General features: G+C 40.8%; 1 protein-coding gene across 1 annotated transcript; it reads left to right on the forward strand.

Moving 5' to 3' along the window:
* Positions 1 to 957: 957 nt before the first annotated feature.
* On the forward strand, positions 958 to 27,442 carry FBXO33 (F-box protein 33). Its single transcript, XM_080640849.1, has 4 exons — positions 958 to 1,700; positions 22,929 to 23,039; positions 23,575 to 24,260; positions 25,413 to 27,442. The coding sequence occupies exons 1-4, from the start codon at positions 1,090 to 1,092 to the stop codon at positions 25,682 to 25,684; spliced, it is 1,680 nt and encodes a 559-aa protein (XP_080496975.1). The 5' UTR covers positions 958 to 1,089; the 3' UTR covers positions 25,685 to 27,442.
* The last annotated feature ends 209 nt before the right edge of the window (positions 27,443 to 27,651 follow it).

The raw sequence follows: 27,651 nt of genomic DNA on the forward strand, positions 1-27,651 counted from the left end.
TCTGACTTCACCGCCCATTACAACCAGTTAACCACTTCCCAAATTGTGATGGAGTTTGGGGCACTATTCGGAAAATCCTTTTCTCAAGCTAAAGAAAACCCTTACTATAACCACCAGTTTCATTTCAACTAGGGCCCTCTCAATCTCAGAACTGGGAACTGACAGCCTCCTTCAAACCCTGGGAAACTGTCAAGCAGCCCATTCATTTGCCTTCCCGCTTCGTCCCGCCCTAAATCCAGAGGGCGGCGCTGTCCTCACTCCGTCCCCTCACACCTGGTGTGCGCCAAGTCTATTACTCGGTCCGACCGGGGGAAGGTCCACCAGCGGCTCCGGACACGCATCGCGGCGGCCCCACCCCGCGCTTCTCTTCCGACGCAGCCCGTCGGGGTTTGCACACGAGAGCGGCCGGCCCCCCTAGTTAATGGCTCTCTCTCGGGGAAATTAAAAATACTCTGGCAGGTGAGCCGACTGAGAAAGACCCTGCATGATGGCACTGTAGCTTGGACTCTTCGGCCTAGCAACTGAGAAACGTGTGAGAAAAGCGTCACGACCCTCGCACTAACCCGAGGCTCCGCGACTTCCGCCGCCTGAACGCCCCAGTTGACGGGACCCGCATCCGCCGTCGGACGGCAGGGGGCGCGCAGAGCGCTCGCTTCCCGCCCCGCCCCCTCCCCCACCTCCACCCCCCGCCGCCAGCGTGCGTCAGGGGTCACGTGCCGCGTCTCCCTCCCTACCGGCTGCAGGGCGCTTCCTCCTTCCGGAAGTCGCTCCCACCAGCGCCGGGCTCCTCCCACCACAGACGACGTCAAACTAAGCTCCTACCACTGCTCTGCCTCCGCCTCCAGGCGCAGGGAGGGCCGCGGTTTCCTTACAATAAGTCCTGCCGCTTCCGGGTCCTGAAACCGGCCAGACGACGGTTTTCAAGTAACTGAGTCTGCAGGCCTCGGAGGCTGTGAGTAAAGGTTGAGAGGCTAGTAGCTGGTTCTCTGGGGCCACCCCCGCAGAGGCCTTTCCCCCTCTCCGCCACTTGAGCTGCACTTGGTTCCGCCGAGACTCACGACGGTTCCGCCCCCTTCTTCCTTGTCATTGATGTTGTTGTTCTTGTCAGTGCCGCAGCCCCGACCGCCGGGAGCTCGAACCCGAGCCGGGGCCGCCCGGGCGGCGCGGTGGCGGCGGCGGCAGTGGCTGAGGCTGCAGCAGCTGCGACGGCTGCGGGGGCTGCTCCGGGGCCTGCGGGGGCGGCCGGGGGCCGGCAGCCGGCGGCGCGGCCGGATGGCTCTGTGCGGGCAGGCGGCGGGGGCCGCGTCGCTGCCCAGCGAGCTGATCGTGCACATCTTCTCCTTCCTGCCGGCGCCCGACCGACTGCGGGCCTCGGCCTCCTGCTCGCACTGGCGCGAGTGCCTCTTCTACCCGGCTCTCTGGCCCCAGCTCCGCGTCTGCCTTCGGGTCTCACCGGCGGAGCAGCCTCGGCTCGAGTTCCTCATGCGCAAGTGCGGCTGGTTCGTGCGGGAGCTGCGCGTTGAGTTCGCCGCCGAGAATTACCTGAGCGGAGGTGGCGGTCCGGGCGACGGAGGCGGCGCGGACCCCGGGACTGGCGGGGAAGAAGTCGAGGCCTTGCAGCTTTCCACCCGTTGGCTGGAAGTGCTGCGCACCTACTTGGAGCTGGTGCTGTGCGTGCTGGTCAGCATCCGGAACAACAGGTAGGCTCGTCCCGGCGCCTCCATCACCACCACCATCATCCCACCCCTTCCCCGCCACCACCGCGGGGCTCAGAGTTGCCTCCTTCCTCTCACCCAGAAATAGATTCAGTGAAGATATGCTTGGCCCACTTCAGCGTAGCTTTCTTCGGTGGCGGGGGGTGTCACTTCTAACCCGGCGATTTTATTGAGGCAGGAAGGCAGAATGGGAGTCATCATTACTACTTTATAAACAGTGATGTACTTGGTGTTTATCAGACATCACTCCTGGCGCCTTCTAGGCAGTGTCTCATTCATCTTCTCCATGGTGGTGCGATGGAGCTGACAGGCGCCGGCATTACTCATTTTACAGATAGGAAAGCTGAAACTTGGAGAATAAGACGTGTGAGTTTGGGGAGAAATAAAAACATAACTCGGTTTTTCTGACTCTGTACCTGTCCATTCAAAGCAGATAGACCGGGGGGGTGGGCGGGGGAGGCAATATGCTACTGGTGTCATAATTACAAGACTCTTCCTAAAAGAAATCTTTGACAGCCACTTTCTGGCTGGGAGTAGTTTTGATTAACTGGGCCAGTCACAGAGTAGTGGAAGAAGTGCTTGTTAAACTTAGGGATTGAGGAAGAGCCTGGTCATGAGGATTGGAAGTCCTTCCCCATACACCTCCGGACTCAACTTGTCCCAAGTGATTCACCTACAAGCACAGTCCAGCATGGTGGTTGCCTGTGTTGGGCGAATTGGCCGATGTCTGCAGAGGTTCAGCACGTATGTAACTGTCCTCGTTTTACATTAGGATTTCACTGTAATTCTAGGACTAACTTTTTATGTTCTATGTTCTAACTGATTTTCCTAATAAGTATTACTATTTCTGTTCTCTATTGCCCTCTCCATAATCCCATTAATTTTTATTTTCTGTATTTGGATATTCTAACCTTACAATTAAACTATGAGTTGGAAAAAAGTTCAAAAGGTCAAAGGAGCAACATACATAGTAATAATAGTTGAGCAGGTCCCAGGTACTTTCACATTCACTATCTTAGTTGATCCTTTCAGTGACCCTGTGCATTAAACAAGAGGGCTACTATTAGAAAGAAAACTGACATTTGACTATGTCAAGCATTGTTTTTCTCCAAGAGCAGTGTCTTTACTTTAGTTTTGTTCAGTGGTTACAGCGTCAGCCCTCAGCCCAGTGTCGAGGGTTTGATTCCCAGTCAAGGTCACATACCTGGATTTTAGGTTTGATCCCTGGCCCCCCTCCGCACTCCTTCAGGAGGCAAGCAATAAATATAGTATGTTGAACATTATGCATTATGTTGAACAGGATTGAGAAGGTCCTGGTTTAATGCTAAACCGAATATATATATGCTAATCCCTTCACCTTTTTATCCAGTCACCCCACTCTCCCTCCCCTCAGGCACCCACCAGTCTGTTCCATGTATCCATGCTTTTGTCTGAATCAAAAGTGGGCAAGGTAAGCATATAGCTCCAAGTTGTATCTGAGCATGGCTCCAATATTCCAGTGGCCTGTGTATTTCCCTAGCTCTTCACAAACGATTCCATTTCCTTACTTTCATTTTATGTGGCAAGACAGGCTTTTTGAGGCCTTGATCAGATTGGAAACTCTTTGACAGAGTCAAATGCATGGCTCGAGGATCAACTTACCCTGAAGTTGAAAGGATTCAATCTGTGAGCACTTAACTACTGATGAGATCAAGAGTGGGGGTGAATTCAGCCAATACCAATTAGATTTTCATGTTCAGAGATACGATAGCACTTCTGAGCAACCATCCAAAAAAGTGTGCCTTTGGTCTAAGAACAAGTCTTGCACAGTGCCTAGTTCCTCTTAGTGTTTTAAGAACTGGTTTGTTAGTTGGATGGGTGGATAACATTACATAGACATTTTCTTCCCTTTGGTATTTAATTTTTCTCTACTTCCCTTCCTCCCCATCACTTTTTTTTCCAGCCTTATTAAGGTATAATTGACAAGTGAACGTATATTTTCCACTTTTATTAGCATACCAATCTACCTGTCTATGAGACCACCCTATACCTGTCCTTTTGGGTTAGCTATCGTTTCTATACATTGTCATTCCTGATTTTAAGGCTTTGTCATTTACTATAGGGATGGTGCTATGTTGTGTATCCAAACTTAAAGTGTAGTTTCATTGCATGTATTACTACTAATGCTATTTCAAAGGTTTTTAAATTTATGTTTGGAAGTAAGTGAATCTCATCTTTATTTTTGAAAATGTCTTGAAGTACTCTAGTAATATTGGAGGTATTAATATGAATGTTAAAGACATAAATGGGACTAGTTTTCTTTAAATTATTACAAATTTAAAAATGTTTTAAACCAAGTTTTTTAGTTTGTTACTCTGGTAAAGCCTCTTCTTATTTCCTTCCATAATCACTTAAACTACACACTGAGGCTCAATGAAGACCCAAAACAACTTCATTTACTGTTTTTTGGTTCTCTAAAAACATAAAATGTAAAAACTAATGAGAAGAATGAACATTTGACATTATTTACATTTCTGAGTTAAATTTACAGTGCTTTTGTTTTAGGATTTCTGCCATTTTATTAGTAGAAAAGGGGGGTATAAAACTTACCAGGTCATACCCTGGCTGTTTTGTTCAGTGGTTACAGCGTCAGCCCTCAGCCCAGTGTCAAGGGTTTGATTCCCAGTCAAGGTCACATACCTGGATTTTAGGTTTGATCCCTGGCCCCCCTCCGCACTCCTTCAGGAGGCAAGCAATCAATGTGTGTCTCACATCTCTCTCTCTCTCTCTTCCTCTCTCTCTCTCTCTATCTATCTATCTGTCTCTTTCTCTTTCCTTCCTTCTCTATCTCCCTCCCTCCCTTCCATTCTCTCTAAAAATCAATGGAAAAAATATCCTTAGGTGAGAATGAATAAAAGAAAAAACCTACCAGGTCACAAGTTTTATGCTTCTAGGCTGTGCTGAGTTTACCCAAGATCAGTTTATATTGGACCTAAGATAATAGTTATTTTTTAAAAATCTGTTTCATCCTCCAAATATTGAGAGCTTACTATGTGCCAAGCAGTGCAGAGAAGCTTCTTGTTCCCATAGAGTCAATATTCTAGAGGGGAAAGGCTGATAGAATGAAAGAAAGTTTATTTCAGTTGTGGAAATCTGAAAATAAGTAAAAGAGTAACATGCTAATTGACCATACCTTTGCGATGCCCACCAGCCAATCAGGAGTGAGTATGCAAATTAACCCAACAAAGGTGGGGGCTAATTTGCATATTCAGGCACCTAGCGGCCAGGGGCAGGGTGTTCCACACCACCCCAGCCGTTCTGGGCCTCTGGGCAGCGTGGGAAGGCAGATAGGCAGCTCCGGGCAGGAGCGGAAAGGCAGCTCAGGCCAGAGCGAAGGCAGTGCCAGCAGCCAGGGGAAGGAAGGCCCATTCTTGCACAAATCTTCGTGCATCTGGCCTCTAGTCTGAAAATAAAAGACTACGTATGTAATAGTGACTAGGTAGCAACATTAGATATAGTGGTGAGGGAAAACCTTTTTTGAACTGCACCACGAGTCACCCATCTAAAGATCTAAGCAAATAGCATTCCAAACTGAAAAAAAAAAAAAAAATGGTAAGCACTAAGGCCTTAGGCCAGACAAATTTTTGGCCTATTGCAAAGTACCATGCAAATGAGGGTAAGACTATATTCTAAGAATAGAAGAATTAATTGACTGAAAAAATATTAAGGACAGGAAAAATGTGATCTAATTTGCATTTTAAGACAATCACAGGTTGCTGTGTAATGAATTATTTATAAGAGGGCACAAGAGCCCAGCTGGCGTGGCTCAGTGGTTGAGCATCAACCTATGAACCAGGAGGTCAGGGTTCTATTCCCCGACAGGGCTCATGCCCAGGTTGTGGGCTTGATCCCCAGTGTGAGCCCTGCAGGTGGCAGCCGATCAGTGATTCTCTCTCATCATTGATGTTTCTATCTATTCTTCTCCCTTCCTCTTTGAAATCAATTTTAAAAAATTGTTTTTTTTAAATAGCACCAGAGAGGAAATAGGAAGACTAGTTGGAAAGTTGTTGCAATAATCTAGTAAGGAGATGATGGAGACAGTTGAAATGAAGAAAAGTGGATAGATTTGGAATATATTTTGGAAGTAGAGCCAAGAGGACTTGCTGCTTGGATGCAGATTTAAAAAAAAGGAAGGGCCCTGGCCAGGGGGCTCAGTTGGTTGGAGCATTATCCTGTATACCAAAAGGGGGAGGGTTCGATTCTGGTCAGGGTATGTACATAGGTTGTGGGTTCATTCTCCAATAGGGTGCATATGGGAGGCAACCAATGAATGTTTCTCTCTCACATTAGTATTTCTCTCTCTTTCCCTTCCTCTGTATCTAAAATCAACAAAAGACATATCCTCAGGTGAGGATTTAAAAAAAAGAAAGAATCAAATGTTTTTTTATTATTTCTCTGTAAGATTCAGTTTTCTTGTTCTTAGCACTGTTAAAATTATCTTTTAATAGCATGTTGTCTAGCAATTTTATATGTCCATCTTATTTTTTTAAATTTTGTATGTCAACCTTATTTTTTTAAATCTTTTTTGTATAATCTCTGGGATTTGAGGATGATAGTAATTGAGATGGTAATTGGGTAAATGAATTTGTAAAGCAAATTCTGAGAAATTGCTTTTAGTTAATGGATCATAAAAAAGCTAATAAGGAATGCTATTATAGGCTGGTAACTAATTTCTGGTCTCTATAAAGTTGTGCTGTCTAATACGGTAGCCACTAGCAACATATAGATTTTTATTTTATTTTTTATTTTTTTAGAGAGAGGAAGGGTGAGGGAGAACTAGAAACATGGAGCAGCTGCCTCCTGCACACCCCCTACTGGGGATCAAGCCTGCAACCCAGGCTTGGAACCTGACTGGGAATTGAACCAGTGACCTCTTGGTGCATGGGACGATACTCATTCCACTGAGACACACTATCCAAGCATAGCCACATATAGCTATTTAATTTGTTGAGTAATTAAAGATTTAGTTAGTCACACTAGCAACATTTCAAGTGCAATAGCCGTATGTGGATAGTGGCTACCATATTGGACAGCATAGAATAGAGCATTTCCATTATGACAGAAAGGTTTATTGACAACATTTCTGTAAAAAGTTTGATTTGGTTGTGGTTATTAGTATCTGTGAGAGGGGGAAATGTTTGTTTTTTGTTTTTATTTTTTTTAATATATATTTTTATTAATTTCAGAGAGAGGAAGGGGGAGGGAGAGAGAAACATCAATGATGAGAGGGAATCATTGATCAGTTGCCTCCTGCACGCCCCACACTGGGGATCGAGACCACAACCCAGGCATGTGCACTGATCGGGAATTGAACCCTAATCTCCTGGTTCATAAGTCGATGCTCAACCACTGAGCCATGCTGGCCTGGTGAGGAGGAAATATGTTATCAAATTATTATGTGGATATAAACACACTTGATATTAAATATCAACTAAAAAGAATCGACCTGAAAAAATTTCATGCAGTGATGTAGTTTAGTTTAGCTTTTATCTATTTAAAAAAAGGAAAATATTGCATTTTATGAGCTACTTTGCAACATTGTAGAATGTTTTAACTTTTTTAAGAGCATCATTTTAAAGTATCAAGTTCTTACGGATTTTCCTTTTCCATAGTTAATTAGTCTTAGCTGTATTAACTCCAATTTAAGGTGGCTGTTTTTGGCATTTTGGCACTGGTACTACTTTATTACATGAAATAATTTTGGATCCTCTGAAATGAAAGAAAACATGCTAAAGTTGCTGCCACAGATAAAGTTCCCCAATTTTGAACCACACAAGTTATTATGATCAAGATCCTCAATTGTACTAAACAGTCAAACAGAAATACCTTAAAAAGATAAAAGGTTTTTAGCCTTCTGCAATTATAACTTAAGGATTAATTCTTAGGTTCATAGGTAGTTAAGATTGGTTTTGAGAAATTGCTCAAACCCACTAAATCTATATATGTAGATTTTTATAAAAGGTTATCAAAAATTGTGATAAAAAATTGTGATGGTGGTTTAATTCATAGGGAAATTCTTAAGTTAAAAAAAGATATCTTTTTAATGGAAGTTTAATATACATATTTAAGTTTTATGTTTTTTATATACATACTAAAACTGGTTGAAAGATAAGTACAAATCATAGGTTTTGAGGAAATAATTTTATTTTTCTAGGCAATTGTTATTTTTAGAGGAATTCCAAGTGTATAATATACCTGAAAACTGGTCTGCACCCTAAATTTGTGATGTGTGAGATATAGCTAAACAGACCCTAGTTTTTGTCATGCACTAAGGTAAATACAATATTCAACAAATATTTACTGAATGCCAGGCCCTCTTCCAGCAGCTGAGGATACAGCACTAATCAAAAAGCCTTGTCATCATAGAGCTTGTTCTAATGGGAAAAAAGGACAAAAATATGTAGTATCACAGTTGGTAATACATGCATGAAGCAAAATGAAGCACTGAGGGGAGATAGGAATGGTGGAGGTGGAAAGAGTGTTGTTGTGTAAAATAGGGAACTTAAGGAAAGAAGTAGTATTTGAAGGAAAGGAAGGGAGTATAAGCCAGGTGTCTCTTTGGAGAGTGATTCCTGAGGGGAGGAGCATTAATGGAAGAGTGGTAGTATAGTGGGACTATGCATACTTAAGTATATCACAGAGAGCAATGAAATGTACAAGAAAGAGGTCAACCACTAAGAAGGAAAAGTGATGTGGAAATCAGTAAGACCTTATTGAGCTCTTGTAAGAATTTGACTTTTACTCTGAATGAGGTGAAGGGGCCATGAAAAGGTTTTGAGTTGAGGAGTAACATGATCTATTATTTCTAAAGGAATGTTCTAGCTGCTATGTTGGGACTAATTTGTAGCAAGACAACGGTAAAAGCAACAAGCCAAGATGGGAGGCTGTTGCAGTAATCCAGGCAAGAGACTTTGGATGAGAGCAATGAAAGTGATGAGTGCATTAATCTGATTCTGTATTTTATCTGGAGGCCATTTAGAAGTGAAATCCTATCTAATAAAAGGGTAATATGCAAATTAACCATCACTCCGAGACAAATATCATGGTGCCCATAGCCACAAAGATGGCAGCACTCATAGCCACAGAGATGGCAGCATCTGCCAGAGCCACGGAGCCAGCAGAGCAGGTGGGAGGCTTGGCTTCCTTCATCACCGGGCGACAAAGGAAGCCAAGCCTCCTGCATGCCCAGGCCAGCCGCTGAGGGAGACATGCAGGGAGTGCAGTGGGGAGTGAGCAAGGTTCCCTGTCTAGGGGCTCCAAATCCGCCATTGGTTCCTTTCACCACTGATTCCCCTCCTCGCAGGTATCCTCCATGCAAAAGCCGTTCAGATATGTCCATGCAGATATGTCATGCCCTAGTGGGTGAATCCTAAACCAAATGGGTGTCACATCTGGGCAACCTAACTCCCGTTAGAAAAAGGACCTGGGAGGAGGGATTTAGGAATCATGAAGCCATCGTGACCTGCTCTGTCTCCAGAACTGCTGTCAAACACAGGCAGTCTGAGACCCTCCCAAACACCACCTGAGCTAAACCTGAGAACCAAGGTATTTTCAAGGGCCAAAGTTGACGGGGGTAAGGGGGCAGGGGAGCAAAGCAAGCAGAACAGCCAACTCAACCAAAGATGCAGGAGCCTAAGATAACACAGAGAAATGTCCTGACCACCGATGCTCTCCTGCAGACGTGGTGCCCACACCCAGCTGCGGGGAGGGGTGTGTACGTGCAGAATTTAAGGCCACCAGCAGGAGGGAAAGTCGAAGCATGCCTAAGGATTTTTTGTACATGTCCCACAGTTGAGAAGCAGAGTCAGAATCAAGAAGCAAAGTCTTACCTCAGCGCTGGGTGTTTAAAAGTATCTAAAAATAGCAGTGCCATGGCGGAGTACACTGCCATGTTTCCTGCGGATGGGAGGCATGCATAGGACTTCCGGGGCAGCCCCATAACCTCGGGGGCGACAGCGGCTTGGGAGAGGGAGTGACTGCAGTCCTTTTGGTGTCCAAAGAGCTAGCGCCCCAAACCTTGGCCTATCTGGAAGCTCAGTGCTGCCGGAAGTTGCTGGTCCTGCCTTCTCCAGCACCGTGGAGAAAGGCTGAGAGAGGAGAGGTGGATACGGTGGCTCCAGTGGTCCAAATCCTGTCATTATCTCAGTAACATAGCCTCTGTGCCCTCCAGGACAGCCTCAGTACCAGTGCAGAGGAGGCTTTGGAGAGGGTAGTGGTGAAGAAAATGCTTCTGTCTCTGGATACCCAGTGAAACCACTGTCAAGAGCAGGAGTGGGCAAACTTTTTGACTCGAGGGCCACAATGGGTTCTTAAACTGGACCGGAGGGCCGGAACAAAAGCATGGATGGAGTGTTTGTGTGAACTAATATAAATTCAAAGTAAAGGAGCGGAGGGGAAAGCAAGAGAACCCTCCGCTCTTTCTGCTCCGCGGGCTGGATAGAACAGCCAAACGGGCCGGATCCGGCCCACGGGCTGTAGATTGCCCACAGCTGGTCAAGAGCCTTTCTAGGGCTGGCAGGAAAACGCAGCAATGAGGGAAGAATAATGTCTTAAAACAAAGAGGTTGTTTTTTTTTTCTCATCACCAAAATGTGAATATTACATAAACCACAGACTTCGAGAGAATTAATTGAAATAAAATTCCAGAAATTGTATAACAGCCAGGCTGAAGTGGATAGGTTGGTTGAGCGTGAGCGTGGTCTTATGCATGGAAAGGTTGCAGGTTCGATTCCAGGTCAGGGAACATACCTGGCATATACCTGGGTTTCAAGTTGGATCCCTGGTCAGGGCTCCTAAGGAAGGCAATTGAAGGGATGTTTCTTACATTGATGTTTCTCTCACTCTATCCCTCTCCCACTCTCTCTAAAATTAATGGAAAAATGAATTAATGCCATATCTACAAATGTGGATAATCTAAGAAGAAGAAAAAAAAGAAGTGGGGGGCCCTAACTAGTTCGGCTCAGTGGATAGAGCATTGGCCTGTGGACTGAAGGGTCCCAGGTTTGATTCCGGTCAAGGGCATGTAACTTGGTTGCGGGTGTGCAGTTGGGGGTGTGCAGGAGGCAGCTGATTGATGTTTCTCTATCATCGATGTTTCTAACTCTCTATTCCTCTCCCTTCCTCTCTGTGAAAAAAATCAGTAAGATACATTTAGAGAAAAAAAAACCAGGGTTGAATATGTACTGTATAATTTAAAGCATGTAAAATAATATAACTTTTTAGGGGCATATATGTTATCTATGCTAATAAAATACTAATAAAAGGGTAATATGCTAATTAGACCAGACATCTTTTGGACATCCATCCAGACGTCCTTCCGGACAAAGCCACGGTGGTGGGGACCAAGGCAGAGGCCATTAGGGGCAATCAGGCCAGCAGGCGAGGGCACTTAGGGGCGACCAGGTCGGCAGGGGAGCAATTAGGCGTTGATCAGGCTGCTAGGGGAGTGGTTAGGGGGTCATCAGGCTGGCAGGCAGGCAAGCGGTTGGGAGCCAGCAGTCCCGGATTGTGAGAGGGATGTCCGACTGCTGTAGGCATCGGGCCTAAACCTGCAGTCGGACATCCCCCGAGGGGTCCCAGATTGGAGAGGGTTCAGGTTGGGCTGAGGGACACCCCCCCCCAGCACGAATTTCGTGCACCGGGCCTCTAGTCCTATATAATAAAACCCTAATAAGCAAATTGACTGAATGGTGGAATGACCAGTTGCTGTGACACGCACTGACCACCAGGAGGCAGATGCTCAATGCAGGAGCTGGCCCCCGGCGATCATTGCGCTGCTCAGCCAGTAGCCGGGCTCAGGGCTGATGAGCGTAGCAGTGGTGGTGAGAGCTTCTTCCACCTCCACGTGACAGCACTAAGGACCTCTTGGGGGATGTTTGACTGTTGGTTTAGGCCCGCTCCCCTGCGGGGCCTAAGCTGGCAGGCAGATATCCCCAAGGGGTCCTGGACTGCAAGAGGGCGCAGGCTGGACTGAGAGACCCCCCCCACCAAGGGCACCAGTGTTGAGCACCAGGCCTCTAGTGTGAGTATAAAAGAATAGATGTTACTGTTCAGCTAACATTACAGTGCCCTTTTAATGACTACTCCCTAAATATCTCTAAAAATATTTTTCCTTTAGCTGTTTTTATTCATTTTGTTTTCCTTTGTGTTAATGATTTGCCTTCTCTTTAAGAAAAATAGATACCTAGGATTTGGATACAGTTTATTTTCTGCAAACATAGCTTGTGTTTGGTATTTAGCTCCCTTACCACCAAGTACTTTCAAGCAATGCCCTATTCATATAGGCCTTACATAAATTTGAATCAGTCTGGCCAAAACCGGTTTGGCTCAGTGGATAGAGCGTCGGCCTGCGGACTGGGAGGTCCCGGGTTCGATTCCGGTCAAGGGCATGTAACTTGGTTGCGGGCACATCCCCAGTAGGGGGTGTGCAAGAGGCAGCTGATCGATGTTTCTCTCTCATCGATGTTTCTGACTATCTATCCCTCTTCCTTCCTCTCTGTAAAAAATCAATAAAATATATTTAAAAAAAAAAAATTTGAATCAGTCTGTTGAATTGCCCCATAAACTTCCTGGTCTTCCTTGCTTCAGTGACTTGGGATTTTCATTTCTCTGTTTTCTCCTCTTTCACTTTTCTCCTTCATGTAAATCCATTACTACTTTGAATTTGCCTAAGTCTGGCCCTAATATGAGCTATAGGTTCAAGATGATGAGACTAACTGGAAAGGAAGAAGCAAATGGTAGTCTGCACAAAGATTCTTCCTTCTTTTTGCCCCCATATCACTGGTTTCATCACCTGTACAACTAGGCCTCGATAAATCTGTTTTTCTGCCCACTCAAAATTTGTACTCTTTTATTAACTCTCTTAAGTGAACAAGGAAAAGAGCAGAAGTGAAGGACAAGATTAAACTGCCTTTTAACCTGGTTTATTATTCATATGTGGCTAGTAACTTCAAAAAAGACTCTATCCTAAACTTCAAAAGGACACTTCTGGAATCAAGACAAAGAAGAAAGGTAGTCACCTGAGGTAAAAGACTTAGATCTTCTGTAGGTTAGACCCACCTTCTTAAGCCATACTCCCTCTCCACACAAGAGTCCTGTTAGAGTCACCACCAGGGTCCTGGGACTGGGTAAGGTCTATTCCTATTGCAGTACTGAAGGGATCTGAGTAGGTGTGTAATTGACAGCCTTTAAAATCCTAAGCTAGGCCCTGGTTAGTGTGGCTCAGTAGGTTGAGTGGGTGGAGCATTGTCCCATATACCAAAAGGTTACTCCAGTTAGATTCCTGGATCAGGAGGCAACCAATTGATGTTTCTCTTTTTGTCTCTCTCTTTCCATCTCTCTCTGTCTCTTTCACCCTCCTCCCTTCCCCTCGCTCTCTAAAATCAATAAAAAATCTAGTAAAAATATTTTTAAAATAAGTGAAATCCTAAGCTAATTTTTGTGGAGAAACAGCAGTATTCAACAACTGTATAATGTAGGCACTATTATTTTACAGATAGTGAAACTGAGGCACAGAGTAGTTAAATGAACTTACACAATTAGAGAAATAACTGCCTTTTTTTCTACTTTTTTAATGCAATTTTCAAACACACACAAAAACTAGACACAATAACCCTATCTCCTAGTTTCAATCATTTAAGGATTTTTTCATATTAACTTTCTTTTCTCTTAAGTATTTTAAAACAAATCCAAGATATTGGTATCATTTTACGCTACATACTTCAGGGTAAGGCTCTGAAAGTTATAGGCATTTTTATATATAGCAACAATGCCATTAATTCACTTAACACAGTTATCAGTGATTCCTTAGTCTCACCTGATTTTTTAAAAAATGAGTCTTTTTTAAAACTTTATTTCCACTCCAAGAGTATAAACTCATGTGCACTTGGAATATAACCAACATAACTTTTCACATCATTAGCACACAGTGCATATTTTAATAATCAGATGAGTAAAGAATAGGAGAGCAAGCAGCCTGTAGGCTAAGTTATAAGTACTTAATGATCTGATTAGCTCTGCATCTGGAACTAATGATTTTTAAAAATAGGGTTAAAGAAGAATGCAATTAAGTTGAAGAATTCATTATTTTCTGGCAATACTATGGCCTTTTGCATGTTTTAGAAAGATTGATTATCAAACATTTTAGCATTTGCAAAGGGGCTAGTAAGTAGGTTGTATCCTATTAATGTTACCATAGGAACAGAGCTAAATTAATTTGAAGAATTAAAATGAAAAAAAAAACGGTTTAACCAACTGTAAGGTTTCTCAGTATGTGTTTGTTCATGCTTTTTGAACAGTTGCATGGTGGGCATTGTGCAGGAAAGAACCATGTTTGCTTCTTCAGTTCACTTGCTGATTTAACAATAAATGAGTGAATAAACTCCCTAACTCCGTGGTCGGCGAACCGTGGCTTGTGAGCCACATGCGGCTCTTTGGCCCCTTGAGTGTGGCTCTTCCACAAAATACCACGGTCTGGGCGAGTCTATTTTGAAGAAGTGGCGTTAGAAGAAGTTTAAGTTTAAAAAATTTGGCTCTCAAAAGAAATTTCAATCGTTTTACTGTTGATATTTGGCTCTGTTGACTAATGAGTTTGCCGACCACTGCCCTAAGTAAATAAAACTCAGATTACAGATATCTTTAAATAAAAGGATTATGTGGCATAATTCCCTTGTTGTGGGTATAGTCTCCTGGCCTCAAAATGAGACATCTGTTTATTGCCATGGTTCAGTAGATTCTATTCTATGTTGTTGCCTCAATGTTCTTTTCAGTCCATTTTTATCATCTGAAACAATAATGAGCCCCCTGGGGGCTATATGCAGTCTCCTACCTTCACCATAAGATCTAAAATCTAATTTCAACATAATATATTTCAAAGTTGCCCTTGAGTTGCCAGGTTTTTTCCCCTAAGTTTTAAAAGAATTACTGTTTTTTTATATCACTTCATAAGTAAAATTTCATTTTGAATGGAAAAATAAGTACCTAAAATTTTTTCCATAAATGTCTCTCAGATACTACTGTAAAATATTATTGCCATTTTTAATTTTTCTAATAACTTTCAACAAGACCGTTGTATTCTATGACACAGTTTAATTATAAGAAACAACATGAACTAAGTGGGAGTCAGAATCCTCTACATAGTTCTGCGCTATCTATATTGCAGTCTTACACAAGTCACTTCAATTCCTCATGTATAAAAAGATACTAGAGGCCCGGTGCATGAAATTCGTGCCGGGGGGGGGGGGGTCCCTCAGCCCAGCCTGCACCCTCTCCAATCTGGGATCCCTCTCACAATCCAGGACTGCTGGCTCCCAACTGCTCACCTGCCTGCCTTCCTGATTGCCCCTAACTGCTTCTGCCTGCCAGCCTGATCACCCCCTAACCACTCCCCTGCCAGCCTGATTGATGCCTAACTGCTCCCCTGCCAGCCCGTTTGCCCCTAACTGCCCTCCCCTGCAGGCCTGGTTCCCCCCAACTGCCCTTCCCTGCAGGCCCGGTCACCCGCAACTTCCCTCCTCTACCAGCCTGGTCACCCCTAACTGCCCTCCTCTGCAGGCTTGATCACCCTTAACTGCCCTCCCTTGCAGGCCTGGTCCCTCCCAACTGCCCTCCCCTGCTGGCCATCTTGTGTACACATAGGGGCAGGATCTTTGACCACATAGGGGCAGCCATCTTGTGTGTTGGAGTGATGGTCAATCTGCATATTACTCTTTTATTAGATAGGATAGAGGCCTGGTGCATGGGTGGGGGCCAGCTGGTTTGCCCTGAAGGGTGTCCCGGATCAGGGTGGGGGTTCCTTTGGGGCATGGGGCAGCCTGGGCAAGGGGCCTGTGGTGGTTTGCAGGCCAGCCACGCCCCCCCCCCCCCCCCGGCGACCCAAGCGGAGGCCCTGGTATCTGGGATTTATTTATCTTCTACAGTTGAAACTTTGTAGCCTGGAGTGGAGCCAAGCCTTCTGCTCGCTCTGTGGCGGCAGCCATTTTTGTTGGGATTTATTTATCTTCTATAATTGAAACTTCGTAGCCTGGAGTGGAGGCCTGGGCCAGCCAGGGTGTGCAGAAAGCTTGGCTTCCTCCATCGCCGGGGAAACCCAAGCCTCCCTCCTGCTCTCTGTGGCCGCAGCCATCTTACTGCATATTACTAAATGAAAGAAGCTAGTCTGAAAAGCCTACATACTGGTTTCAAAGTGTCTGTACTAAATCATTCCCAGAAACATGTATGAAAGTTCTAATTACTCTACATACTTATAACACATAGTATTATCAGACTTAAATTTTAGACATTCTAGTATATGTGAGTAGTATCTCATTGAGGTTTTAATTTTCATTTCCTTAATAATGAGGGGGTAAACATTTTTTCATGTATAATTTGCCTTTTGTATATCTTCCTTGGTACAGTGTCTATTCAAATCTTTAGCCCATATTTTTAGTGGTTGTTTTGTCTTAATAAGTTGTAAGAGTTCACTATGCATTTTCAGTACAGTTTTTAAAACTAGATTTATGTCCTAAATATGTATATTTTCTCTAGTCTTTTTCTTGTCTTTTCTTTTGTTGTTGTTGTTATTGTTATACTCACCAAAGGATATTTTTCCATTAATTTTTAGAGAGAGTGGAAGGGAGGGGGAGAGACAGAGAAAGAAAAACATCAAGACACATTGATTGGCTGCCTCCCACACAGAATTGAACCCCCGATCCTTCAATCTGCAGGCCAGTGTTCTTTCCACTGAGCCAAGCCAGCTTTTCATTTTCTTATCTTTCAAAAGCATAGGTGTTAATTTTGATGAAAACCAGTTTATCAATTTTTTTAATATTTGCTTTTTGTGTCCTATCTAAAAAATATTTGCCTCATCCAAAGTCAAAAGATTTTTCTCCTGTATGTTCTTAATCAGTATGTATTATAGTTTAGCTGTTAGATTTAGGTATATAATCAATTTCAAGTAGATTGTGTGAGCTAAGGATCCAGTTGTCCTAGCACCATTTTATAAAGACTATCCTTTTTTACATTGAATTGACTTTCCAAATTTGTCACAGAGGCTGATTTTCATTTTATGTATCATTGTCTTATACAAAAATAAACATGTGGATACAATGACCATATATGCATGGATGTAGTCTCTGTTCTGTTCCAGTGATCCCTGAATCTTTGCTTAAGCCACTACCAACCTGTCTATAATCTATTTCTAAATTGTTTTTCTTTTTCTTTTTTTTTCTGTTTCTCCCCACCCCCCTGCTTTTTCTTACAAATTTTAGAAATAGCCTGCTGGATTTTGATCAGGATTGCGTTGAATCTATTGATAATTTGGGAAAAACCACCGTGTTAACAATATTCCAGCATATTAGTAGTCCTCCAATAAACAAATGTAGTATAATTTCTCCATTTATTTAGGTCTTTGATTTCCCTGAGCAATGTTTTATAGTTTTCAGTGTACTGTTATCAGATTTATTCCTATTTTATATTTTTGATGCTATTGTAAATAGTACTGTTTTTGTTTCTTTAAATATATTTGTATTGATTTCAGAGATAAATGGAGAGGGAGAGATAGAAACATCAATAATGAGAGAGAACCATTGATTGGCTGCCTCCTGCATGCCCCCTGCTGGAGACCAAGCCCTAAACCCAGGCATGTGCCCTGACCGGAAATCGAACCTTGACCTCCTGGTTTATAGGTTAATGTTCAACCATAAGTCACACCAGCCAGGCAATTATACTGTTTTTTAAATTTCAGTTTTCTCGGATGTTCATTGCTGGTGTATAGAAGACAGTTGATTTTTATATATTGATCTTGTATCCTGTGACCTTACTAATTAATTAACTTACTAGTTCTAACAGCTTTTTTAAAGATTCCTTGAAATTTTTTTGTGTAAATGATCAAATAATTGACAAATAAAGACCATTTTACTTTTCCCATTCCAATCCACATGTGCTTTTTTATTGATGGGTAATACTATGGAGTATCCTATATAATAAAGAGCTAATATGCAAATGGTCCTCTTGCACCAGGCCGGGGGACCTGAGGCTGCACCCCGCCCCACCACCACCACCACCCTGTGGGGCTTGACGGAAGTAGGGCAGCCGGGTCTGGATCTCGCGCGATTTTGAGGCACGCGCTGGTGGGCAGGGACTTGACTCTTGGTCCTGCGGCCTGCCCCAGACTCTGACAGGAGGGAGATTTTCATATATATTTTACTAATTTTCTTTCATCTCTGACACTTCTATTATAGAGAAAGGGCAAATAGCAATATTAAAATATTTCCTCTAATTAATTCCCTTTTAATGTGCATGAATTTTGTGCACCAGGCCACTAGTATTTTTAATAGTTGGTTTAAGTTCCTTGCTTGCTAATTTCTTCATCTGTCATTTCTAGATACTTCTGTTGATTCACTTTTTCCTAGTTGTTAGTCATTTTTCCTTTTCTTTATGTTTGGTAATTTTGGATGCCAGACATTGTTATTTTTTACATTGTTGAGTCCTGTATTTTTTAATTATTTTTATTCCTTTAAAGAGAGTTGGGCTTTGATCTGACACATAATTTATATGAAATCAGTTTGATCCTTTGGAACTTTGCTTTTAAGATTGGTCAGGGCAGACCCAAAATACCCTTTATCTAGGGCTAACTAATCTCCACTACTAAGACATGGCTTTTCTGAAAACCCTACTCTTAAGTTTGGCAGTGGGAACATAAACTCTTCCCACCACTATGTGTGCTCTATTATTTTCCAGTGGTACTTTCTCCTGCCTTGTGCAGTTTCATCCCACACATGTGCAAATTGTTATTCCACCAAAGTCTTGGCAATTCCCTCTGCAAGTTTGTGGCACACTCTCTGTGCAGCTTCCTTATCTCTGGTATTTTGCCCTGAAAATTCTACCCACTTTGGGCTCCCCAAAATCTGTCGCCTCAATTCAGGGAGACTACTGGACTCTTCTTTGGTTCCCCCACCCTGTGATGCAGCCTGGAAACTCTCCAGGCCATTTTCTGAGGCAATTATAGTTGTCCTTTTTTCCCCCCTCTTTCAGGGATCACAGAATATATTATTTATTGATGTGTTTGAAAACAGTTGTGTCATAGTTTTTGTCTGGTTTTCTAGTTATGGGAAGGTAGTCTCATGGCTGTTTGATCCTCTATGGAAGAGATAAAAGTTTCTCACATATGTGTTTTAATACTACAAGGACAGTGTTACAGATATACAGTAGTAATCAGTGGAAGCTGAGTTGAAGGGAGAAAAATATTGAGATTGTATGAACTTGTATAGGACTCTCCTCTCTGAATACTATTATTAGAAATTGAATGTGATATCTTTTTTCTATATTATATAAAAACTAATATTCTCCCGAAATAAATATTGATTTTTTAAGAAGTCTTTAAATTTATTTTTCTTTCTAGAAGAGGTTCTGAGAAGCCGATTAATAACCTATTTGTAATTCATAGATGTAGTGGCAACTTTAGAATAAAGTGTAAAATGGAAAATATTTTAAAGGCAGTCATAATTATATACTATAGTAATGTGTCCTTTAGAGTCTGATATGGTAGCTATTCTCTCAAGAACAATTATATATCCTTTTTTTTTAATGGGGGAAAAAAACTTTTTAAGTTAATGTCTCCCTTTGAAATATTTTTAAAAATACAGTTTTTCTGATTACTATATGGAAAGTTAATTAGATCTACTAGTGACTAATGTAAAATTTTTTAGAAGTCAAGTAAAAACATAAGATTATACCATTAGTAATCCTTCTAATACTTTCCTTGACATGGTTTACTTGGCTGTTTTATAACCTTCCCCCATTTACCAAATGGATTCTTAATGTTTTTGGTTTTTATTTATGTGGAGTTCTTTTATATATATAAAAGATATTTGTTACAAATGTTTTTCTCACTATGTTGGTTTTTCCTTTTTAGTGGGGTGTGCTATTAAATATTGAGCTTTTCATTTTTATATAGTCAAATTTTTCTCTTTCTAATTCTGTTATTTCTAGGCTTAGAAAGTTTTATCCCTCAGAAATTAGATAAAAATTTATTGCACTTTCATACCACTTTTACCTTGATTTGATGTTATAGTATGTAATGATATCTTTATGGATTATTTTGGTCTATTGAGCAGTCTCTTTTGTCTCTCCTTTTCACAGTGATTATTTTTTTTAAGATTTGTCTTTTTTACTATCTCTCTTTCCTCACATCCAGTGTTTCTCACCACACCACATAAAATGACTTCCATTCTGATCACCATGTTGCTAAGTCAAATGAAGGGCCTTGTCTTATACTAGAAGCCCAGTGCACGAAATTCATGCACGGGGCGGGAGGGGTCCCCTCAGCCCAGCCTGCACCCTCTCCAATCCAGGACCCCTCAGGGGATGTCCGACTGCTGGGGATTGGGCCTAAACCGGCAGTCGGACATCCCTCACAATCCAGGACCGCTGGCTCCTAACTGCCCCTAATTGTGCTCCCCACCCCCACCAGTCTGATTATCCCTGACCGCCTCTGCCTGCCAGCCTGATCACCCCTAACTGACCCTCCCCACTGGCCTAGTTGCCCCAACTGCCCCCGCCCCCCACCAGCCTGGTTGCCCCACGCAGCCTGCTGTTCAGTTGTTTGGTCGTCCCTCACTAACCCCCCTGCCGGCCTTGTTGCCCCACGCAGCCTGCTGTTCGGTCGTTACTGTTACTGTGATGGCATCCCAGACAATTTGCATATTCCTCAATTATTTGTATAGAAGACCTCAAGCCAGTATCTGACACAGCTATTGATCACTGTATTCTTTGTAATAGAGTCATCCATTGGTCTCTGTGATTTCCACACTACTGACTTTTCTCCAACTTCTCACTTCACCTTTGCAGGCTCATTCTTCTCTAGTTTAGTTATTGAAGTTCCTCACAAAAACTTTTTACTGGCTTTTCTTCTCATTTATACTCTTACCCTAATTAAGCCCCACTGTTCCCATTCTTGACTTCAGTTATCCATCCAGATAACTGCTTGGCTCCAGACCTACAATTGCCTACTTGACATCTTAACTTGACCCTGTTAAAGAACCTCAAGTTAAACATATGTAAAATAGTTATATAATCTAAATATTCTAACAACTCACCTCCACTCTCCAGGTCTCCCCCCAAAAAAACTAATTAATTTTTGACCCGTTTTCTAAGAATCCCAGTGTCAATGAAAAGTTCTACTATCTATATAGTTCCATAACCCAGAAAATTTATAAGTTATTCTTGACTATTCCCTCTGTCACCTCCTATAGATAATCCAGCACCACTTTCTATCCAATTTAGCTCATAAATATAGCTTTGAGACTGTCCATTTTCTTCACTTCTACCACCAAAAACCCAGTTCAAGCTATCATCTGTCATCTCTATTACTAAAATATTCTCTTAACTAGTCTCCCCACTTTGACTCTACCTCCTTACAGGTTGTTCTAATGCTGCAGTAATATTTTCCAAACACAAATTTAATCATGTTATTCCCTGCTTAAAGTCATTTTTGGGCATCTCATTGTTTTGAAGACAAAAACCAGAATTTGTATTTGACATAGAACTTCATTTATCTCTACAGGCTCATTTCATGTTCACTCTCTACTCTGGATTGCTTTCAGTATCTAAAGCTCACTCTGCTGCTCTGAACTTTAGGGACTCTACACATGCTTTTTTTCCTGTAACACCTTTCCTTGCCCTTCTCTTGGTTAACTACCAAGTATCCCTAAGATCCCCTTTTAATCAATTTATTTAGAGAAGCCTTCTCTGACTTACACAATATCAGATATACCCAGATATGTGACACCATATGCTTGTCCTTCACAGTACTTGATCACTGTCTTGTCTCCAATAGAATGCACAGTGCCAGGCACTAATAGGCCCTCAGTGTTCATTGGTTGAATTAATAAATTCATGATTATTTTTCAACCTAAATTATAGAATCATTAGGCTTTTAATCAAACTAAGGTTATTTAATCTGGGAAAATGGGACATACTATCAAATGTTATTTTTCATTTAAATCTTTTATTTTCATTTACTTAAATCTTTTATCACTCTAGTGGGTTATACATTTCTTATTAAAAGTTATCCTAAGTTTTTTCATCTTTTCTTTTAATTTGTGTAAAGTTTTACATATGTCTCCTTTTTCCCTGATTGACACCCCCCCCCCCCGCCCCCAGCCATTCCCATCTCAGGCAAGCCACCACCGCCCCAGTGTCTGTGTCCATTGGTTATGCTAATATGCATGCATATAAGTCCCTAAGTTTTGTGTTATAAGTGGAATCTCTAGTTGCTTATTGTTGGCATTTAAGCTTTTTTATTTGTATCCAGTTATTAGTTTTTTCCTACTTTATTTAAAATCTTACTACTAGAAACATATATGTTTTTTAGCTAAAATTATCTAAAACTGAAAGATTTTTAAATAGTTTTTATCTCTCTTGATCATCAGCTATACTTTAGATCGTAAAACTGGGGGGAGGTTCTCTAGATTTTATTCAAAGAATATTCTTACTGAGAAGATAGCAGTGCCCCACCCCTGAGAATTCAAGACACTGATTAAGTTAACTGGTTTGGAAATTTTTATAATTAACATCTATATAAAACTTAGAGCTTGTACAGTTCTTTCATATGTCATTTTTATATTTATTCACCTATCCTTAAACCTTTTAAGGTAGGTATTATTATTACTGATAAATAATTGAGTCTCAGGGAAATTAAGAGACTTTTCCATGGTCATTAAAATATTGAGTTCCTGCCGAAACCGGTTTGGCTCAGTGGATAGAGCGTCGGCCTGCGGACTGAGGGGTCCCAGGTTCGATTCCGGTCAAGGGCATGTACCTTGGTTGCGGGCACATCCCCAGTGGGAGGTGTGCAGGAGGCAGCTAATTGATGTTTCTCTCTCATCGATGTTTCTGGCTCTCTATCCCTCTCCCTTCCTCTCTGTAAAATATCAATAAAATATATTTTAAAAAAAAAATATTGAGTTCCTGAACTGATGTTATACCCCAGTACTCATTCTTGAGAGCTTATGCTGTTTCTCCTGTATCACATTGCTTTTCATTGTGTGTACAAAACAATCTGAAAGTCCTTAATTGGATACTAAGTGAGTAATAAGCCAGAAACTTTCCTAGAATATCCCTTCTGAGTATTTTTAATATTTATATTTTCATATATATTAATCATTTAGACAATTATTTTAAATTATTTTCCTTATAGGAACCTCCAGAAGTTTAGCCTTTTTGGAGACATAAGCGTTCTACAACAGCAAGGAAATTTGTCAAATACATACCTCAGCAAGGTGGACCCTGATGGCAAAAAAATCAAGCAGTAAGTTATATAGTTAGTAGAAAGGGGCTTATTTCATAATAATTTTAGGTTTTTTGAGAAATTGTAAGGTATGATACAATCAAAAGAGTAATGATTATTTTTCTTAAAAGAACCTATGTCCTGGAAATGTCTTAACTATGAAATACAGTAACCATTATATGCCATTTCGTGTCATAAGTTTTAAGACAACTCAAGGAATTTTCTGGGTAATTATTGCTTTGTGAAACTTATGTCTCTGCTTGCTTTTGCTATAACACAGATTGTATGTCACCAGTCTTTCCTGCTGTACTGGAATAAAATGCTGCTTTCCTTGAACATATCTCTATATGTTTAATACATCTTATTCCTTATATTTTAATGTGAATTTTAATGGCATTTATGATAATACTTGTGAGTCGGATAGAAATTAACTGAGAGAAAATGGATCTTAAAATTGCATGCCATTTCACTGCCTATTTTCAAAAAAAAAAAAAAAGACTTAAAATATTATAGCCAAATGTTAACAGGATCTTTATGTCATGTGTTTTTCTTGCAGAATTCAGCAGCTGTTTGAAGAAATACTGAGTAATAGTAGGCAACTGAAATGGCTGTCCTGTGGGTTTATGCTGGAAATAGTAACCCCAACATCACTGTCATCTCTCTCAAACTCTATTGCCAACACCATGGAGCACCTGAGTTTACTGGACAACAATATTCCTGGTAACAGCACCCTTATCACTACAGTGGAACTAGAGCGATTTGTGAATCTGCGCTCACTTGCCCTGGATTTCTGCGACTTTACAGCTGAGATGGCAAGAGTCTTAAGTGATAGCAACCATGTGCCTTTGCAGCGACTGTCTCTCCTGGTCCACAATGTTTCTGTGATGCACAAGTCTCTGGACAACATGCCAAATGATGAGCATTGGAAAGCCTTGTCACGAAGGAGCCCCAGCCTCCGGGTCTATATAATGGCTTTTGATATTAAGAGTGAAGATATGTTAAAGATTCTGAAACCCAGTATACCACTAGAGAGGATTCATTTTGACAGCTACATCACTTGTGTTTCGGGAGCTATTGTTGATCTTATATCTAGGCAGTATGACAAGTTCCTCACTCATTTCATATTAATGAATGATGTGATTGACACGTCTGGTTTTCCAGATCTTAGTGATAACCGAAACGAAGATCCATTGGTGTTATTAGCGTGGAGGTGCACAAAGCTTTCTCTTCTGGCAATTCATGGTAGGTGATTTTCGATTAGTTTAATTTGATATCAGTATTACATCTGAAATGTTTTATGCTATGAAAGATAACATTGGCATTTAGTGTTAAGAAATCTTATAACAAATTGATATGCAGATTTTTATACTTTAAAGTTTTTAAATTATATCATTTACAAATGGAAGTCACATCTCTACCCTATTTGGTGGTTCCACTGATTGGGCATATTCTTATTTTATACTGGGGCCTTTCATCTTAATGTGAACTGTTCTCATTTGGAGAGAGTTTCATTCTGATAAATTAGAAAAACATTTTACTTCCTTTTTGATACTTATAAGACATTTACAGGATACAAATTAGGAAGTCTCTACGAACATCTTACACTCCCTTTATTACCTCTGTTTCTTTTTAGCCGCATTTGTGTCATGCTTTTCAAGTTTTGTTTTGTAATTTGGTCAGCCAGTAGAGATAGTAGCAGAGAATAGACCAATGTTGAAGGTAATAAATAAAATGAGGATTTGTATGGGATAAAGAAATGTTTAGGTTATTTAAAGTTAATTTAACCTAGTCTTTTTAAAGCTTTTTTTCTTCTTTTAATAAATAAGATGTTAGATATAGCTAAAGCCCCCCATCCATTCCCATTTTATTCCTTCCCAGAGGTGATTATTATTCTGAAGTTAATATATATCATTCCCATGACTGTTTTTCACTTTACATATTTGCTACTGACAATTAACAATTTATGTTTAAAGTGTCACTTCATAACTTTGGACTATGAATGATTTCCACTAATGAAAACACCAGTTTAATTATGTATTATTAATGGACACATATATATGAAGTAAAAAAAATTTTCTTTATGCTACATCATTATCCAGTTAAAAATTATATTTTAAACTTCTATGATTTTACTAAATGTGGTATCAGAATAGGATTACAGCACCTTCCATTTCACCACCCACAGTAAATTCTTGGAGACAATATCAAACTTAGTCTCTCTTTATTTTTTTGCTTGCTAAACAATCATACTTCCTTCTCAAATCTCTGTATATTTTTAAAGGAAAAGGACCAAAGTAGTCATTGTGATACCAATTTGTAGAGAAGATTAACTCATCATATAGACAAAATAAAATGCAAGGAAATTACAGTGCTTGTGTTTTGCTTTTTTTTAAGGTTACACAGTGTGGGCACACAACCTCATTGCCATTGCTCGTCTTCGTGGCTCTAATCTAAAAGTACTTGAAGTCACTGAAGAAAGCATTGATTTTGACCAAGGTGAACTGGCCGACCAGGATGTGGATCCAGTGCATAACCTTATTGAGCAGGTATCCCTGGGCCTGGGTCAACCTTGGCACGCAGTCATGGACATCGAATCACTCAGTGTCTTCACTGAACCAAATCGTCATTTTTACAGAGAAATGCAGAGCTTTAGCGAAGACATTTAGCTTTTTTTTAAATGTACAATTCCTGTGGTTACATATGCAAGTAGGGTCCTATTATGTTTTTTTCAGTAGTGTGAATTAATCCCTTTGTGCTGTGTTTAATCAGTATTAGCTTCATAGAATTATATATGTATATTCTACTTCTTGATCAAAGAACGTAGTCGGGTATTGGATTAGAAGTTCAAAGTGACAATGTATAGGGCTTTCACGGTTAATAGACTTGTTACCAAACCTTAAAGATATACAACCGAAGGTTGTCTGAGGTTGCTGGCTAACTTTATTTTTCACTGAGTTACTCTGCCTTTTTGATTATTTTATTCTTTGTGTGTCAGAGCTGAACTCGGGAGCCAAAATATTTTTATACATATATAGATACATACCCATAGCCTGGTGGATTTGTATGCAATATACTGCATTCACGCATTATAATAGCATTTCATTAATTTTTATTTGAAATGGAAGGGAGGATAATGTCCCAAATGAGTTCTCTTTAACAGAAAAGCCAAGATTTTAACTTTCATTACATATATAAAATTATCACCAATTACCATTCTGAATTTTGTATAATACTAGGTTAGAATCTTGCTTAACCCTTTTTTTAAAATGCATTTACATAAACAAGTACTCAAATTGTTAGATTTTTAGAAACCATATCTGACATGATTTTATTTATCAATTATATTACACATTCAAGTTAGCTTTTAAGCCCAGATTTCAAGCAGTGGAGGAAGAAAGAAACTATATTCCAGGTAAAACCTCCTAAAAGAAAATAAAAAAACAGAATTTTAAACATACATGCTTGCAAACAAACATTAGTCGTGAAATCCCTAGTAACAAGTCACTGGATTTTTCTCTGTCAGCGCGCGTGTCAGCTGCCAAAGAATAGACTTAACTGAAGAAGTGCCCACATGCTGGCAGGAGCCGGCCCACTCTGGCCAGCCAGATTCTGCTAGATTGTAATATTTAAGGTCGAATTTCGACCTATGGTACACAGCTGTGCTGTGGCTCAATCAGCAACCTCAGAACTCTGAAAAACAAAACACAAAAAAATAAAAAAACATGCACCTGTTTCACTGTGAATAGTGAATGTAAAGGAAGAGAGGAAAAACTGAAAACTTGTTCTATCACAGGTATGAGCTGCTATAATACATGAAGAACATTCCATGAAGTATGTTTTAAAACCTTGTTATATCTGAGAGGCTTTAAAAGCCGATTTAACTGTTTCAGGGCAACCGCGGTACAGACGTGGTCTCTGTGAGACTTCCACCTGACCCCAGTTTTAAGTGGTACGAATGTTGTGCATTTAATGTTAAAGGACAGTCTGCAATAATAAAGTAGCCAACATGGGTGCCCAGCAGTGCTGAGACCTGGCTGCTCTATTGTAAGCTTTGGAAACACAATTTATGCAACAGATGTCCAGATATGATTCTATTTATGGAAAAAGTTTATATGTGTTTTACAAATGGTTTTACCATCTTATATTAAAATGACCTTTTGACAGGTGTGCACTGTTTTGTCTCCAGTGGGCACATACCATGCGGATTTTATATGTACATCAGTAGTGTGAATCCACTGGCACAGTGTGTGTAAATGCCAGATGTGGTGAGATTTTATCTTATAAATGTGATCAGATAAAATAACTCCTGACAGAAACTGTAAGGAAACCAGCTGAATGTTTGACCTGATGACTGATGTTATATGGTTTATGTTAAATGTATATTCTTTTAATCAATGAATAAAGCATTAAAAAGTGGTCGTTGATATATAGTTTATGAAGCATGAAAATTTTTAGTATTAAACTGCAATACTTCTTATATTGTGTATAATTATATGTTAGCTCCTACTGTAATCTGAACAGTGAAGCTCAAATTTGAGAATATATCATAAATCTTAATCTGAATAGTTGAGAATAATTTAATATTTTACCTCATCTTGGCTATATATAAGCTTAAGAGCAAACAATAGACTAG

The sequence above is a fragment of the Plecotus auritus genome (genome assembly GCF_963455305.1).
Source record: "Plecotus auritus genome assembly, chromosome: 1".
NCBI classification, from domain to species: Eukaryota; Metazoa; Chordata; class Mammalia; order Chiroptera; family Vespertilionidae; genus Plecotus; species Plecotus auritus.